The sequence below is a fragment of the Hemitrygon akajei genome, chromosome 3, assembly GCF_048418815.1.
Source record: "Hemitrygon akajei chromosome 3, sHemAka1.3, whole genome shotgun sequence".
Taxonomy (NCBI): Eukaryota; Metazoa; Chordata; class Chondrichthyes; order Myliobatiformes; family Dasyatidae; genus Hemitrygon; species Hemitrygon akajei.
In genome coordinates, this window is record NC_133126.1 from 32,152,186 (window position 1) to 32,168,152 (window position 15,967).

The window sequence follows — 15,967 nt, forward strand, 5'->3', positions numbered from 1 at the left end:
TTCCGTCCCCATTGATGATGCAAAGGCCATCACCAGGGGCTCAGCAATCTCCTCCCTCACCTCCCACAGTAGCCTGGGGTACACCTCATCCGGTCCCGGCAACTTATCCAACTTGATGCTTTCCAAAAGCTCCAGCACATCCTATTGTCGTATCTTCAGGCAGCGCTTTACAAAATGTTAAATCCACTCCCTCATCTCTGTGTTCTGCCTCTCTGATCTCTGTTGACTTTACGACCTCTTCTTGGCTGTCTTCTCTTGCCTCTTGTATTCTTCTTCCTCAGTTTCTTCCTGCACTCCGCTGATTTCATATCCATGGACCTCCTTCGTTTGAATATTGGCCTTCCTCCTAAAAATTCGAGTCTTCTGCTCAACGGTGCTCTTCCCTCTCCCATCAGCCCCATCAGGGTGTCACCTGACCCACAACCTGGGCTCTCTTCATCGTTCTGCACTTGTTCTTCACCACCCACTGCTTGATCCTCACTTTCTCTTCTGTGACAATTATATTGTCTTTGTTCTCATTTTCCACTTTCTTCTCTGCAACCATTCCTTCTTTGTGGCTTTCATTTATCATGTTCTTATTCCAGATATCCTCATTTTCACCCACTTGGGTCATTGTTTGGGCTGGCCACCTCTGGAAGAAAATTCCCGAGAGCTGGCTCAGGACCTGGCTTTCCATCTGGCTGTTCCTGAGGACTAATTCCATACTGCTTTCCTTAGTCCCTTTCTTCCATATTATCAGCCCCAATATTCTGGCTCCCTGTTTCTATATTCAGACTCCCAGTGCTGAGCTCTGAATAATGTTAGATTTTCATCAGCGACAATATCGGCAAACCCATTAATTATTTTCTCTGCTGTTTCATTATCAGCAGATGCTTTATCGCTGCAAGTCTTTAAAAATTTAAAGCTGTGCCTGATCTCAAATATCTGCAATCAGCCTGCTGAATATTCACAGTTACTTTCAATTTTCAGTTTGGCGTGATAGATCTTTGCTTGTTTCATGATCAGCATACCGTTAAGCATACCATTCATCGTTAAGTGTTCAATCCTATGCTGAAGAATCCATTCTCTCTATACACAATCCAGATCTTCGTTTTTTGCTTTATGCAGTGTTTTTATATTTTTCTTTAGCTTTTTTTCATTACGCTTATCAGAACTATCTGTGGTGTGCAGAGACCTGCGCATTGCCGGGGAACCTTCCAAGCGCCTTGTGGGATTTTCCATTTCTGATGTCGTGTCAGTGCTCAAAAAAAGATTTCAGAGGTTTTTGGATTTTGGAATTTCACACAAGGGATACTCAACCTATACTTTTGTGCCATCACTGGACTTGCCAAATAATTCTCTTGAGACTGGTAAACATTGGTAAATTGTAATTAACCTTGTATGCATATTTTGTATACTTTATAGAATAGATTTTTTTGTCTTTAAAATGATCATACAACATACAAATGGAACATGTATCTATTGCGCTCGTTCTCACCTGGTGGAGAAAATGGAGACAGGAGCTCTGGTTCACTTTCATCCTTGTTGCCATCTTCTTTTGTATTTATGTCCAGGGGAACATTTCCATTTTCGATACCATCGCATTTCTCAGCTGCACTGATTTCCTTGTCCACACCGTTGGCCGATTGAACTGGTCATTACACATGAACAAACTGTATGTAAATCCCAGAAAGCTCAAAGACCAGCGTATAAAGCCAGTGCCTTAGAGAGACTGCGTTGCATTATCTCATTATTTTAAGGTGGAAAATAACAAGGATTAGAACACTTCAGAATCACTCAATAGTCATAATTAAGTATGACACACATCTTTGTAATGAAATTATTGCGTAAAGTGGATTTTTCAGTAGCATAAAATGTCACAACGTGCACCTGAACTGACAGATCTTAAACTATCAAGGTCTTTGTTTTATCTGCACCTCATGGTTTGAATGTCCTGGGTTACGGGAAGAGATGGTAGTGAGGGAACTATTAACTGTACACTGGAGCTAAAACAAAATCTATATGAACAAAATTTAGTGAATAATTTTGATCAAATTTTATATCCATCAGTTTCATATCACTATTCATTAGTCAGGCTCACAGGTAAAGCTAGCAACTTGGTTGAAGCAGAAAGACTCTGTCTATTTTGTTATTTTCTTGTTTCCAAATTGAATACATTTAGATTAGAGAACTGATACATGTAAACCATGCCCTCCCCCATAGACAAGGTATGATGGGAGACCAGTAGGGAGCACTGGACAACACGGTAAAGATCTCATTCACCAATGATATCAATTTAATCCCTCGTGATACATAACAAACCTACTCAAGTTAAAGGGATCTGAATGGAAGCAAATTGAGGGCAGGGATTAGGCTAAGATGTCTAAAAGGTACCTGAGAAAGAAGCCTGACTGGTGGCAGAGACAAATGAACTTCTATAACATTTATGTATCGAAACATGCACTTGAAAGCTACAGACCAATAGAATCAGTATAGGCAGATGATTGTTGGTTGGCATAGGTGTGATGGACTGAATTGCTTGTCTCTGTGCTGGATGGCTCAGTGACTATCATTAAGTCCAAGGCTCACTGAACATTGTGCTGCAGAATTCCCAGGCACATACCCTAGACTTTCCTGGCACTATGATACCATCTGATCCTAGAAAGCACAATAAGGCTCAGTAGTTTCCAGACAGCTTTGTGGCCCTTCAACATCCAAAACCTAATTTTGCAGCTGGGCACTGAACTAATTATAACTGCATGATTAATTTAAAAAAATGCTAAATCTGAATTTGGAGCTTGATTATTAATATTTAATATTTGTTTGCTTTCCTGTATAATTTGTTTATCTGTAATGGCTGATTCCTTGGCATTTAGAGCTTAGAGCCCACAAAATTTGTTAATATTAAAAATTATAAATAAAGTTGTAATCAACAGTAAACAAAAATGATGCATAAATTCATCTATAATCTCATTGGTCTAGCTTAAGATATCAAGCTATCAAGGTAGTTACTAATTTATTTTCTATACTGCTAATGCTATGGTTAGAGAAGCCACATTATCAGCCTGAGCCATTGTTAATGAATTAAGGCTGATTACTGTTATTTGTTATTTATTGCAGAAAATATTGTTAATTATTGTTAAAAAGCACTTTAAAAGACAAAACAGTGTTCAGAAGTATTGTTAAGGATGACATCAAGAAATAGGAACCATGGTAAGGCTAAGCAGACAGAAGTTTGACAACAGTTAGTGGGGTAAATGGAGAAGAATTTAAAGATATTAATTGGTGTTCAGCAAAGTGAGCAGAATGAACCACAGTTGAAAACAAACCTTGCTTAACTTTGGAAGTCTTCTGAGTCAATTAAAATGGAATCTGGTCATATTTGGAAATGCTTTACAGAGCCATAGTTACTATTTGAGTCATCTAATGTAGGTTCATGATGGCCTATGATTTCAATAATTTACTTTGATCATCACTGATAAGTGGTGTTATTTGCTGGAGTGTTCTGGAAAGTGTCCTTTTCACTGGAAAGTATGGACAATGGACCTGATTAAATATTTTATGGGGTGGTTGGGGGGGGGAGTGGCTGCTGAGCAATAATTTAACATATTTCTATTAACATATTGGGGAAGGGGATGTTGCCATCCGGTTCTGACTCTATCCCCCATTTACCTCTCCCCTAATGATTCCTCCTTTACCCAATACTCAATTTCATCTCTGGTAGCCCATTGTATTCCTGTTTATTACCTTCCAGCGGCTGTCTCCAACTTTTGTACTCCCTACCTCTCACTTTGCAACACCCTCCACTCATTTTTGCTTTCCTCCGTTTATAATCCCCCAGTCACTTCCTCCTAATTTCACAGCCCTCCTCCCACTACCTGACACAAGCAGTCTGTCATCTTTCCCTGCTGCTAGTCCACCAGTTACCTCAGGCTCCTGTTGCCCCACTCCTCCTCCCTTTTATACTAGCCATCTCCCCTCTCAGTCCTGATGCAAGATTCTGTACTTTGCCCATTTCTTCCCCCCTCACAGACGCTGAGTTCCTTCAGCAGGTTTCTGTGGCTCGATGTTCCAACATCTGGAATCTCCTGTGTCTCATGTTCCTGCTTTTCACTTAACTTAAAACGGGATACGTTCTGCATCAGAGTTCTCGGAAAAGTGGCCTTGAAATGTGTGTCTATAAAGCCATGAACATGGCAACATGGAGGCAAGTCACTGAGGAAACATTGGCTGAAGCATGGCACACAAGAGCAGGAAAGGCACACTAGAAATGTTTGCAGTAAGATATTGGTCAGTCCACATCTGGACTAGTATGCACAGCCCTAGTCACCACACACTGCAGAAAGTATATGATAATACTTAGAGGGGCAGAGGTTTACAAGGATATTGCAGGGTGAGAGAATTACAATTATGATGAGGCCTAGGCAGGGGTGGCATTCATGGCAGCCAGTGAAACTGAGGGTAGAATTAATCAAGGTACAAAAGTTATGAGAGACCCAGAGAGATAAGTAATATCTATTTAGCAGTAATGTCAGTAACCAGAGGCTGTGGAGGCCAAGTCATTGGGTATATTTAAGGAAGAGGTTGATAGATTTTTGATTGGTCATGTCATGAAGGGATATGGGGAGAAGGCAGGAGACTGGCACCGAGAAAAAAATGAATCAGTGATGATGTAATGGCAGAGCAGACATGAGGGGCCAAATGACCTAATTCTGCTCCTATATCCCTCCCCCCATCCCACTTTCACTCTGCCTCTTCTTCCAGATGCCTACCACCTTTCTCATGATCTACCTTCTTCTACTACCCGTAGTGCTTTCCCCTTACATTCCTTCTTCACCATTCCTGCCTAACCCCTCCCTGCTTCCCCTCCCCCACCCCTTGATCTTTCCTTTGATTGGTTCTTCATCTGGTACCTACCAGCCTTCTCCTTCCCACCCTCCCCCCACCTTCTTTATAGGCCCCCTGCCCCCTCGCTCTTCAGTCCAGATGAAGGGTCTCAGCCTGAAACGTTGACTGCTCGTTTCCACGGATGCTGCCTGACCTGCTGAGTTCCTCCAGCATGTTTGAAACCTAATGTTTATTTCTGGCTGGCAAGGGCACATTGGCTCTCTGCTGTGCCTTAATTTTCTAAGTTCCTATGAAAACCAAAATCCAAGTTTTCACTATGAGAGATTTTCCTTGTTTGGGGAAATGGGGCAAGGCAGGTTTGAAGAAATAAGCCCCTTCTGCAGTGATCTGAAACAGCTGTGGCACATTCAGCATACTAGAAGTCACAAGGTGAGTGAGATCCAAAGATTTCTCCCGGATTCATGCTGGGTTACCACATCACATGTGAACAAGTCGTGTTGTCAGTTGAAGAATGGGCAGAGCGGCACTGGCGGAGGTGGAATCAGTTTGCGACTGGCACCATCTCCCAGCACGGCATCTTCAGAATGAAAAAGCAGCGACTTTACAGCCTTCAGCTTCTCAATACAACCATGCCTAGGAATGTTACTGTTCCTGATTGTGAAGGAAAACAAATGAAGCATTAGGCATTTGATTCAATTTTTCATTGTCAGTGAGGCCCCCCCAAAAAATACTGTCTGACAAAGGTCTATTCTAAAAAAAATTCTCTAACAATGAAATTGAATAGCTATTGACAAAAATGCTCAGAAAATTGTTACCGAATTATTAAACAGATGCTGAGTGCGGATAAAAGATTTTTACTGGCCATTCTCTGCCTGGTTAGCCTTACCTTGAGATAATAATGGGAGTGATGGGTCATCACAACTACTGAGAGAATCAATATTACCATCCTCCATCTCGTTGCCGATCACATTGCCATTTGCCACGTCCTTCATCAGCTTGCTCACAAAATAGCTCTGCATCTTGTTATTAAACCTGTGCGCAAACATTGAACAGCACAGCATTATTGTTGTTGTTTCAATTTGCAGGTGGGACTATTAGAGTCATGGGAAAGTACAGCACACAAAAAGGCCCTTCGGCCCATCTAGCCCATGCCGAGCCATTTAAACAGCCTACTCCCATTGACCTGCGCTGGGACCGTAGCCCTCCATACCCTTACCTATTCATGTCAACAGGTATATATTCATATTTGATAAATATGATCAATTCCAGGCTAAAGACCTGGACATTTATGCAATACTTGTATTGTCAATGTAGTTTCAAGTTCTCTCCCCATCAATGCAAGGACATGATCCATTCTAGGCTCGTGGAATTTAATTTTATTTATTTATAGATACAGCGCGGAACAGGCTCTTCCAGCCCAGCAACCCACCTATTTAACCCTAACCTAATCACAGGACAATTTACAATGACCAGTTAACCCACTAACCGGCACATCTTTGAAACGTGGGAGAAAACCGAAGCACCCGGAGGAAACCCACGCGCTCACGGGAAGGACGTAGAAGCTTCTTCCAGATGGTGTCGGAATTGAACTCTAAACTCTGATTCCTCAAGCTGTAATAGCGTCCTACTAAATGAATTAGCAGCTTGAAAGATATGAGGCATGTGTGGTGAGGTAATGAAGCTTCTGTTCTATCTGTATCATCGCCCTCCACTACACCACATTTTGCTTGCTCTGGACTGACTGGATAGCACTGGCCAACAAAGGCTCCAGGGCAAGCAATGCAAACATTATAAATATTAAGTTTATCAACTTTTTGGAGTTAGATTCAATCCCTTGTCAACTCAGACTTACTTGTCAGATGTAGATCCATTCTAAGCACGGGTTGGAAGGCAATCTCTGTGACCGCTAGCCAAGCCAGCTATGAGGCAGAATTTTCAGTTGGGTTTACAATATGTGGCCCGAGGTCAGAGGGAGAGATGTGGCCATGCAGGGAGCTCTTTCCCACATGAGGCTGAAGAAAAAATACTGTTGCATTTGGCACAGGTAATTAAAGTGTAGGAAGAAAAATTACCATGTAACTTTCTGGGCCTCTTCTGGCTAGATGCAATGTTGGCAAGGATGAAAATGTCATGGGGTCAAGGAAAAATTAATTTAAAAAAACTGCAGGCACTGGATATCTGAAAGAAAACCAGAAAATGCTGGAAACTCTTGGCAGGTCAAGCAACATCCATTTCTCTTTTTGTCATGTTAGAAAGAGTCCTGCTGGATTGGTAGATGCTCTTGTGATTTGATCAAGTGGTTCAAGTGGTATCAGATTAGCTCATGGTGGCATATGGCTAGGTGTGCAGTCAGGGGGATTTTACATGCCTGTCTGCATTGCTTCCACTGATTGATAGAATCAATAATGTTCTAACAATGGCCTAAATAAGTTTAATAATCTTGCCGCACTCTATAAGCATCAGCTAGGTTAAATACAATGTCATTTCTCCATCTCATTGTTGATCTATTCTTTATGATTACAAAGATTTTCATAAGTTTCCGTTCAATGCCTGTCAACATCTGTAACTTTTTTCATGTCATCTTCTTCATCATAAGCAAGTCTGTGTCCATTGATAGACTCTGCTCCTTGGAAGAAGCACCAATAAATTCTCACTAGTTTTGTCACAGAGCAGCTTATTCTTAACTTGCTTCTCTTAAAAAAACTAGTGAGAAATTACTTTTAAAATATATTTTTGTTCCATTAGCCATATGCCTGTTCCGCATTCCCAGTAATCATCTGTTGGCAATGGAGCTGAGATAATAAATACTGACAGTTTGGAACTTAAAAAATAGTTTCCTCTAACATAAAGTTTTGGCAGGTGTTCATTATTTGCTTCCACGGTCATTTTCTCACTTATGGTCTTGAAACATTGTGGAAAAAATATGATCACAAGTTTTAATCTTTCTCTTTGCAGGGCAAAGAATACAAGGTCAGACAAGGTAAAATGCTGATTCTGTTGATTTGTCTAAAAGTCTGGAGCATTTCAGGCTTGACTAACTGAGCAATGCTTGTTGAGAAAAAGATTCTTTCACAGTCTTGTATATAAGATTCCACTGTCATGACTTCAAGAAGTAAACAAGTCTTACACAATTTTTCTTCATCTTGGAATTAATTTTCACTTGCATTGACAGCAGAAGGAGTAAAGAAACCATTTTCTTTCAACTGCTCTACAAACATCGCTTGAACAATATGAAAAATGCAATGGTACCCAATACGTGGGTATGTAACAGAGCAGAGAAAGATAAATAAACACAGGTTGTGTTAGATCATTGGAAATAAAGTGGCAAGTCCAAGTACAATCTTGACATGACCTTGCTGAAGATCAGAAACAATTTTGTAATGCAGTAGTACTTAACCCTTTAGTATCCCTGGAAAGGGTTCAAAGGAAGTTCATGAAGTTGATTCCAGGATTAAATAGCTTGTCATATGAAGAGTGTTTGATAGCTCTAGACCTGTACTCACTGGAATTGAGAAGAATGAGGGGTGACCTCATTGAAACCTATTGAATGGTAAAAGGCCTTGATAGAATGGATATGGAAAGGATGTTTCCTCTGGTGGGAGAGTCTAAGACCAGAGGACGCACTCAGAATTGAGAGGCCTCCTTTGAGAATGGAGAAGAGGAGGAATTTCTTTAGCCAGAGAGTGGAAAATCTGTGGAATTCTTTGCCACAGGCAACTGTGGAGGCCAAGTCCTTCGGTATATTTAAAACAGAGGTTGATAGATTCTTGATTGGTCAATGCATGAAAAGACATGGGGTGAAGGCAGGAGATTGGGGCTGAGATGAAAAATGGATCAGCCATGATGAAATGACAGAGAAGACTCGATGGGCCAAATGGCCTAAATCTGCTCCTATATTTATGGTCTAATATAAAGAGCGAATCAGTTTCTCTCTAATATGCTACAGATCAAAATTCCATACATTTTCAATGACGGAACATTTCAATGAATCATTTTTCACTGTCTATAACATAAATCACACCATCCAAGACATACACTATAAAAGTACTAAATAGGTATGATTATAGATACATATGCTCCGAACTCAATTATGCACTTCAAATTCCTTCTAGGTATTACAATCTATATAATGCATGCCACTTATTTTAAATCTATAAATGAGGAATGATGCGTGTGTGTGTGTGTGTGTGTGTGTGTGTGTGTGTGTGTGTGTGTGTGTGTGTGTGTGTGTGTGTGTGTGTGTGTGTGTGTGTGTGTGTGTGTGTGTGTGTGTGTGTGTGTGTGTGTGTGCGTGCGCGTGCGTGCGCGTGAGAGAGAGTGAAATCGTCACACTTTTGCTTCCCCTTCATTTAACACAAGATTTGCACAGATTATAATAACAGAACAGACAGCTGTCTCCTCCCTACACATTGCATCCTAACTAAGAAATAAGAAGGGGATAGGTCTTTGATGGGAATGTATTATATGCTCCCAACTAGTTGACAGGTATTAAAGGAATAAATATGTGGAGAGTTTGCTATTTGATGCAGGGATAATGGGGATGTAATGGTAAGTCGATGGAGCTTGTCAGCCTGGGAAGGCCGTCCATCTAAGAGAGGGAAAACTCTGATTCCAAACCTCCGCTGCCTTGTGGCCACACCCACTCATAAAAAGGGCTTCGGGAGTAAACCCTGAGGACAAATCAGGAGCTGGAGTCCCTGAGGCAGTCCGACGTTGCCTTCAATCTCGTTCTGGCAACTCCCGCAACAACTCCGGTGCCAAGTTTTATCGGCCCTTGCCCTTCCCTTGGACAACATTGGTGTCGTGGAGAGGGAGACTTGCTGCTTGGGCAACAGCCGGTTTTCCATACAACCTTGCCCAGGCCTGCGCCCTGGAGAAGACTTTCCAAGCGCAGATCCATGGTCTCGCGAGTTTAACGGATGCCATACATAGTAGGTAATGTTCATTTTCCTAATATTGACTGGGACATTATGCTGATGATTAGATGGAAATTAATTTGTTAAGCGTAAGCTTTCTGGTAACACTTCTTCTTCAAAGTTCAAAGTATATTTATTATCAAAGTACATATATGTACTTATATATACAACCCTAAGATTTGTTTCCTTGTGGGCATTCTCAGTAAATCCAAGGACCATAAAAGAGAGCACCCAACAGGGAAGACAAACAATCAGTGTGCAAAAGACAACAAACTGTGAAAATACAAAAGAAAAAAAAAGAATAAATAAGCAATAAATATTGAGAACATGAGATGAAGAGTCCTTGAAAGTGTGTCCATTGGTTGTGGGAACGGTTCAGTGATGGGGTGAGTGAAGTTGGGTGAAATTATCCCCCCGGTTCAAGAGTCCCTGAACCTGGTGGTGTAAGTCCTGAGGCTCCTGATGGCAGCAATGAGAAATGGGCATGACCTAGGTGGTGGGTGTCATTGATGATGGACGCTGCTTTCCTGCAACGGCGCTCCGTGTAAATGTGCTCAATGGAGGGGAAGGGTTTTCTTGGGAAATGAGTCTGTGCAAGAGACTGGCGTGACAGTCGGAGAGCACTTTGGGACAAATAACCATGATTCTATTAATTATGGAAAAAATAGCACTGGTCCACAAATTAAAGGGGAGTAAAAGCAATGCAGAGACACTGTATAAATCTATGGATTCTGCCAGTACTGTGCTGGCCTGATCCTTGAAGAAATTATAACAATAGAGTTGATTTCCAGAGGTGACAAGAGAACAGCTGATCTTGGGGACGTGTAGCACTAAGGATTGCCAGTGAGACTAAAGTCAATGGGTACCAGGAGAAATTGTTCCAGAGAGTGGAGTCATACTGAGCACAAAGGAAGATGCATATGATTGCTGACAGTCAAATTTCTCAGCTCCAACATTTAATTCTGATAAATTACAATGAGAGTTTAAGCAGATGTCCCTACACCTAACTTCATAACATCTGCAAACTTTGTAACAAAGCCAACAATTCCTTCATTCAAACCACTGACATATAAAGTAAATAGAATTGGTCCCAACAGAGACTAGTGTAGAACACCACTAGTCACCAGTAGCCAACCAGAAAAGGATCCTTTTATTCCCATATTTTGCCTCCTGCCATCAGCCACTGCGTTATCCGTGCTAGAAAATGCCTGTAATCCCATGGGCTCGTAGCTTGTTAAGCAGCCTCATGTCTGGTACCTTGTCAAAGGCCTTCGAAAATCCAATTATATAACATCAACCAATTCTCCTTTGTCTATCCTGCTCGTTATTACTTCAAAGAACTCCAACAGATTTGTCAGGCAAGATTTTCCCTTCAGGAAACCATGCTGACACCTGCTTATTTTCTCATGTCCCTCCAAGTACCCTGAGACTTCATCCTTACTAATTGACTCCAACATCTTCCCAACCACTGATGTCAGACTAGTTGGCCTATAGTTTCTTTTCTTCTGCTCATCTCCCATCTTGAAGAATGAAGAGACATCTGCAAGTTTTCAGTCTTCTGGAACCATTCCAGAATCTAGTGATTCTTGAAAGATCATTACTAATGCCTCCACAATCTCTTCAGCCACCTCTTTCAGAACCCTGTTGTGTACACAATCTGGTACAGGAGCCTCATTTACCTTCAGACCTTTCAGTTTTCCAAGAACCTTCTCCCTAGTGATGGTAACCACACATTTAATGACCCCTGACACCTGGAACTTCTACCATACTGTTCATGTCTTCCACAGTGAAGACTGACAAAAAATACTTATTCAGTTTGTCCACCATTTCATTGTCCCGCTTTACTACCTCTCCAGCATCATTTTCCAGCAGTCTGTCCTCTCTTTCATACTTTATGTATCTGAAGAAACTTTTGGTATCCTCTTTAATATTATTGGCTAACTTATTTCATATTCCATCTTTACCTTCTTAATTTTTTTTTAGCTGCCTTCTGTTGGTTTTAAATGCTTCTCAATCCTCTAACTCCCCACTATTTTTTATTCCATTATATGCTCTCTTTTTGGCTCTTATGTTGGCTTTAACTTCTCTTGTCGGCCAAGGTTATGACATCTTTCCTTTAGAATATATCTTCCTCTTTGGGAGATATATATCCAGTGCCTTCTGAATTACTTACAGAAATCCCAGCCATTGCTACTCTGCCGTTATCCCTGCCAGTGTTCTTTTCTAATCAATTCTGGTCAACTCCTCTCTCATGCTTCTGCAATCCCCTTTACTCCACTGTAATACTGATACATATGACTTTAGCTCTCCTTCTCAAATGAATTTGATCATATTATGTTCACTTTGCCTTAAGAGTTCTTTCACCTTAAGCTCTCTAATCAATTCTATTTCATTACCCAACACCCAATCCAGAATAGCTGATCCTCTAGGAGGCTCAAACCCGAGCTGCTCTAAAAAGCCAACTTGTGGGCACTCTAGAAATTCCTCCTCCTGGAATCCAGCACCAACCTGATTTTCCCAATCTAGCTGCATATTCAAGTCCCCCATGACTATTGTAACTTGCCCTTTTGGCATGCATTTTCTATCTCCCATTGTAATTTGCAGACCACATCCTTGGGAGGTCTGTGTAAAACACCCATCAGGGTCTTTCAGCCCTTGCATTTCCTTAGCTCTATCCACAATGATTCAACACCTTCTGACCCTATCACCTCTTTCTAATGATTTGATTTCATTTTTTACCGACAGTGCAATGCCGCCCCCTCTGCTTTCCTGCCTGTCCTTTCAATACGATGCGTGTCCTTGGTGTCCAGCTGTAATCTTTTAGCCATGATTCAATGATGCCAACAATATCATACCTGCCAATCTGCAACTATGCTACAAGTTCATCTACCTTATTCCATATACTGCATGCAATCAAATACTACACCTTAAGTCCTGTTTTCATCCTTTTCATTTTGTTCACCTTTTATGTCGCAACTCATCCTGTTGACTGCAATTCTGCCCTATCAAAGCCTCTCCTCACTACACATTGCCTCTGTTTGTAAACCAGCTACGCTCATCTTCAGCACTATTATCCATTTTTCCCACAACACCTCTTTCATTGAAGTATAGGCAGCTCAGAATGCTAGTCACACCATGCTCAACCTTTTGATTCCTAACTTTGTTTACGGTCTTACCAACATCTGCCTTCAAGCTTCTCTACTAACTATTCTGGCCCTCTGGTTCCCATCTCCCTGCAGCATTAACTAACCTTCCCACTAGGATATTAGTCCCCCTCCAGCTCAGTACAAACCATCCCTTCTGTACAGGATGCAGCAGGATGCACTTCTCCCAGTTGTAGTCGTCAGGGACACTAGAGGTCTCCCTGCTTCCCATATCCCACAAGATGAGCATTCAACTATCCTGCCTGGCATCTCTACTATCCTCGCTAAACAGATATAAAGAAGGGAAGGAAAAAAAAAACTTGAGCTTTTCTTTTCTTTGCTTTCTCTGACTGAAGCCTCTTTGTTGAAACCTCGAAGAGTTAAAGCCTCAAGCTCACCACTCTGACTCTGTCCACTCAGGCGACCGCCAATGCAATGATGAGCACTGTTCTTGTGCCTGCCTTCCCTTAATTTGCTCTTTTTAAATCAATCCAAAAGTCGATTGGTCACTGGTCAAAGCTCTTTTCCATGGTAGTGACCCACTGCTACCTTTTGTACTCAGGCAGCGGACTTGATTGAAGTCCCCTCCTCCCAAAACTTTTGATGCCCAGACTGATTATTGGAGGGGTGAGTGAGTGGGTGTCCATGCTGCCCACTGCCCCCACCCCTTGCCCTCCCACCTTACACATACTTCGCCAAGCTCTTCTCATTCATAAAGGAGCAATCATCTCTTAAAAGAGATTTTGGTTGCCTTCCCTTAATATTCAACGGCATCACAATTGGCAGAATCTCAGCAATAACGTCCTAGAAATTGATATGGACTCAAAATCTCAAAATCTATGAACATAAATGTCATAGTTGATGGAGGAAGTAGAGACCTGAAGCCTAGATTCCAAAGATGCATGCGTTAGGGTTAGGAAGTTGTGGACATGCTATGCTGGCGCTGGAAGTGTGGTGACACTTGTGGGCTGGCACCATCACAAGTAACATTGATCTGAATTGGGACAACAACGCATTTCACAGTATGTTTTGATGTAGATGTGACAAATAAAACAAATCCCTTCCTTTAACCTCTCTTGAATACATAATAATGTTCTCTTATCGCCTCGGTTGAAATTCCACAAATTCTTTATTGAATTACACTGCAGGAAGACCCTTTCACCATCTGTTGTAAGTAGAGAGACGATGTTATTAGTGGTGTATGTCACAATACTTTTAATATAAACAGTTCTAAATTGCTTTACAGAAGAGAAAGGAACCAGTGAGTGCCAAACCAAAGGAGGAAATTTTAAAGGGAATAGAGGAGAAGAGTAAGTTTTAACATTTAACAAAATTTGCCATACCATTTCCTGAATTCTCAATAACTGAGCCCCTTAAGACCATAAGGCATAGGAGGAAAATTAGGTCATTTGGCCCATTGAGTCTGCACCGCTATTCTATCATAGCTGATTTATTGTTCTGCTCAATTCCATTCCCCTGCCTTCTCCCTCTAATCTGACCAATGCCTCATAAAGCCTCTGCATTACCTCTCTGCTTTTATATTCTTGTCCTCACAAAATGAATGCTAATGTTGCGTTTGCCTTCCTTACTACCGACTTAACCTGCAAGTTAACCTTTGGGGAATCCTGCATGAGGACTCCCAAGTCCCCTTGTATCTCTGATTTCTAAATTTTCTCTCCATTTGGAAAACAATCTAAGCCTTTATTCCTTCTACCAAAGTACATGACTATATACTTCCCTACATTATATTCTATCTTCCCCTTCTTTGCTCTCTTAATTTGTCCAAGTTGTTCTGTAGGCTCTCTGCTTCTTCAACACTACCTGCCTCTCCACCTCTCCACCTATCTTTAATTACTATAGAGACCTTACTTTCGACATCTCCAATTGACACTGGTGCAAAAATATGAAATAATGTTCAGACTTCCATGTGAAACATTTTGCAGATGCTAAATATTCTTCATATGTGTTTTAAGTCAAAACACAGTACTGTACTTTTTCAAAGAAACTGCAATTAATACTTCTCAAATGAGACAGAAGCATGGTGCCACAGTTATTAGAGCCACTGCTTCTCCGTGTTTGATACATGTCTGTGAAGTGCTTTAGGAAAAAAGACAGGGGGATGCAGAATAAAAATTGGTCATTCAAGTTCAGGGAAATATTACTTATCTGCTGGTTTACTCATGAGAAAACGTAGCCTGATGATTGATTTTCTGGTTTATTAGAGTGGCACAAAGAGATCTGGTTGTGATGGAGACACAGTATTAGATTAGTACCTGAGAAGATCAGATTTTCATTTAAAGATCAGAATGATACTTTATTCCACAGCTTTGATATCCAAAAGATACAACTGCCTTGAGTGGGAGTTCCCTCCAGCATTGATTAAAGAATATTGGGAAGTACTGTTGATATATTTTACATCACCAGCGCCTACAGAAAGGAAATGATGCTAACTAGCCTAAAGTGGTGTCAGTATTCCACAAGGATCTCCTCCCACTCTAATTATCTCTTCATATCCTGCCCTGATAGCCTTCTTTTCTTCCTGTGGGTGCAGTATATTAACCGTGCAGATGACAGTAAGCACACATTCATACTAATTTTATTTGACCTTTTAAGTGATTTTCACATCCTTATACAAAACGTATGTTTAAAATATTGCGGAATGTTGGTAGCTATTTTGAAGTTCGGTTGATGGCCGAGCTTGGCAAAATGTTTGCAGTTCCAATCGAGAAGCCGTCATAAGTTGAGGGTGTTGTCTCCCCAGAATGCTGACCTATTTGCTCCTCTGGGGTCTGGCGTCTAACCAGTATCCATTCTGCCTCGGGTTTGTATTTAAGCTGGCACTCCGAGGAGACAACACCGCCAACTGTGCACTGATGACGGCTTCTCGATTGGAGTCGAAACGTCTGCAAACGTTTTGCCAAACCTGGTGATCAAACAAACTATATGTATGCAAAGATCATACTTACACAAATATCCACCTGTTCCAAGGATGCGGCCTCAGAGCTTAGCTTGCCTTCGCAGTTCCGGGATCTCGTGGCTCTGGAGACGGGCGGACCGAAGTTCGGCGTCCCAGCAGAAAAT

The 15,967-nt window shown here is 41.4% G+C and overlaps 1 protein-coding gene and 1 long non-coding RNA gene across 2 annotated transcripts in view; one reads left to right on the forward strand and one right to left on the reverse strand.

The window, feature by feature from the left end:
* Nucleotides 1-15,967, reverse strand: part of LOC140724832 (sodium/potassium/calcium exchanger 4-like) — a 334,703-nt gene that overhangs the window by 56,745 nt on the left and 261,991 nt on the right. Inside the window, exons 10-11 of the mRNA XM_073039498.1 lie at nucleotides 5,771-5,859; nucleotides 1,478-1,630 (exon numbers count right to left, since the gene is read on the reverse strand). Coding sequence (XP_072895599.1) covers nucleotides 1,478-1,630; nucleotides 5,771-5,859 — 242 coding nt within the window. The remainder of the gene's footprint in view (nucleotides 1-1,477; nucleotides 1,631-5,770; nucleotides 5,860-15,967) is intronic.
* LOC140724833 (uncharacterized) overlaps nucleotides 1-15,967 on the forward strand; it is an 88,789-nt gene that overhangs the window by 28,118 nt on the left and 44,704 nt on the right. The gene's annotated exons all lie outside the window — the stretch shown is intronic.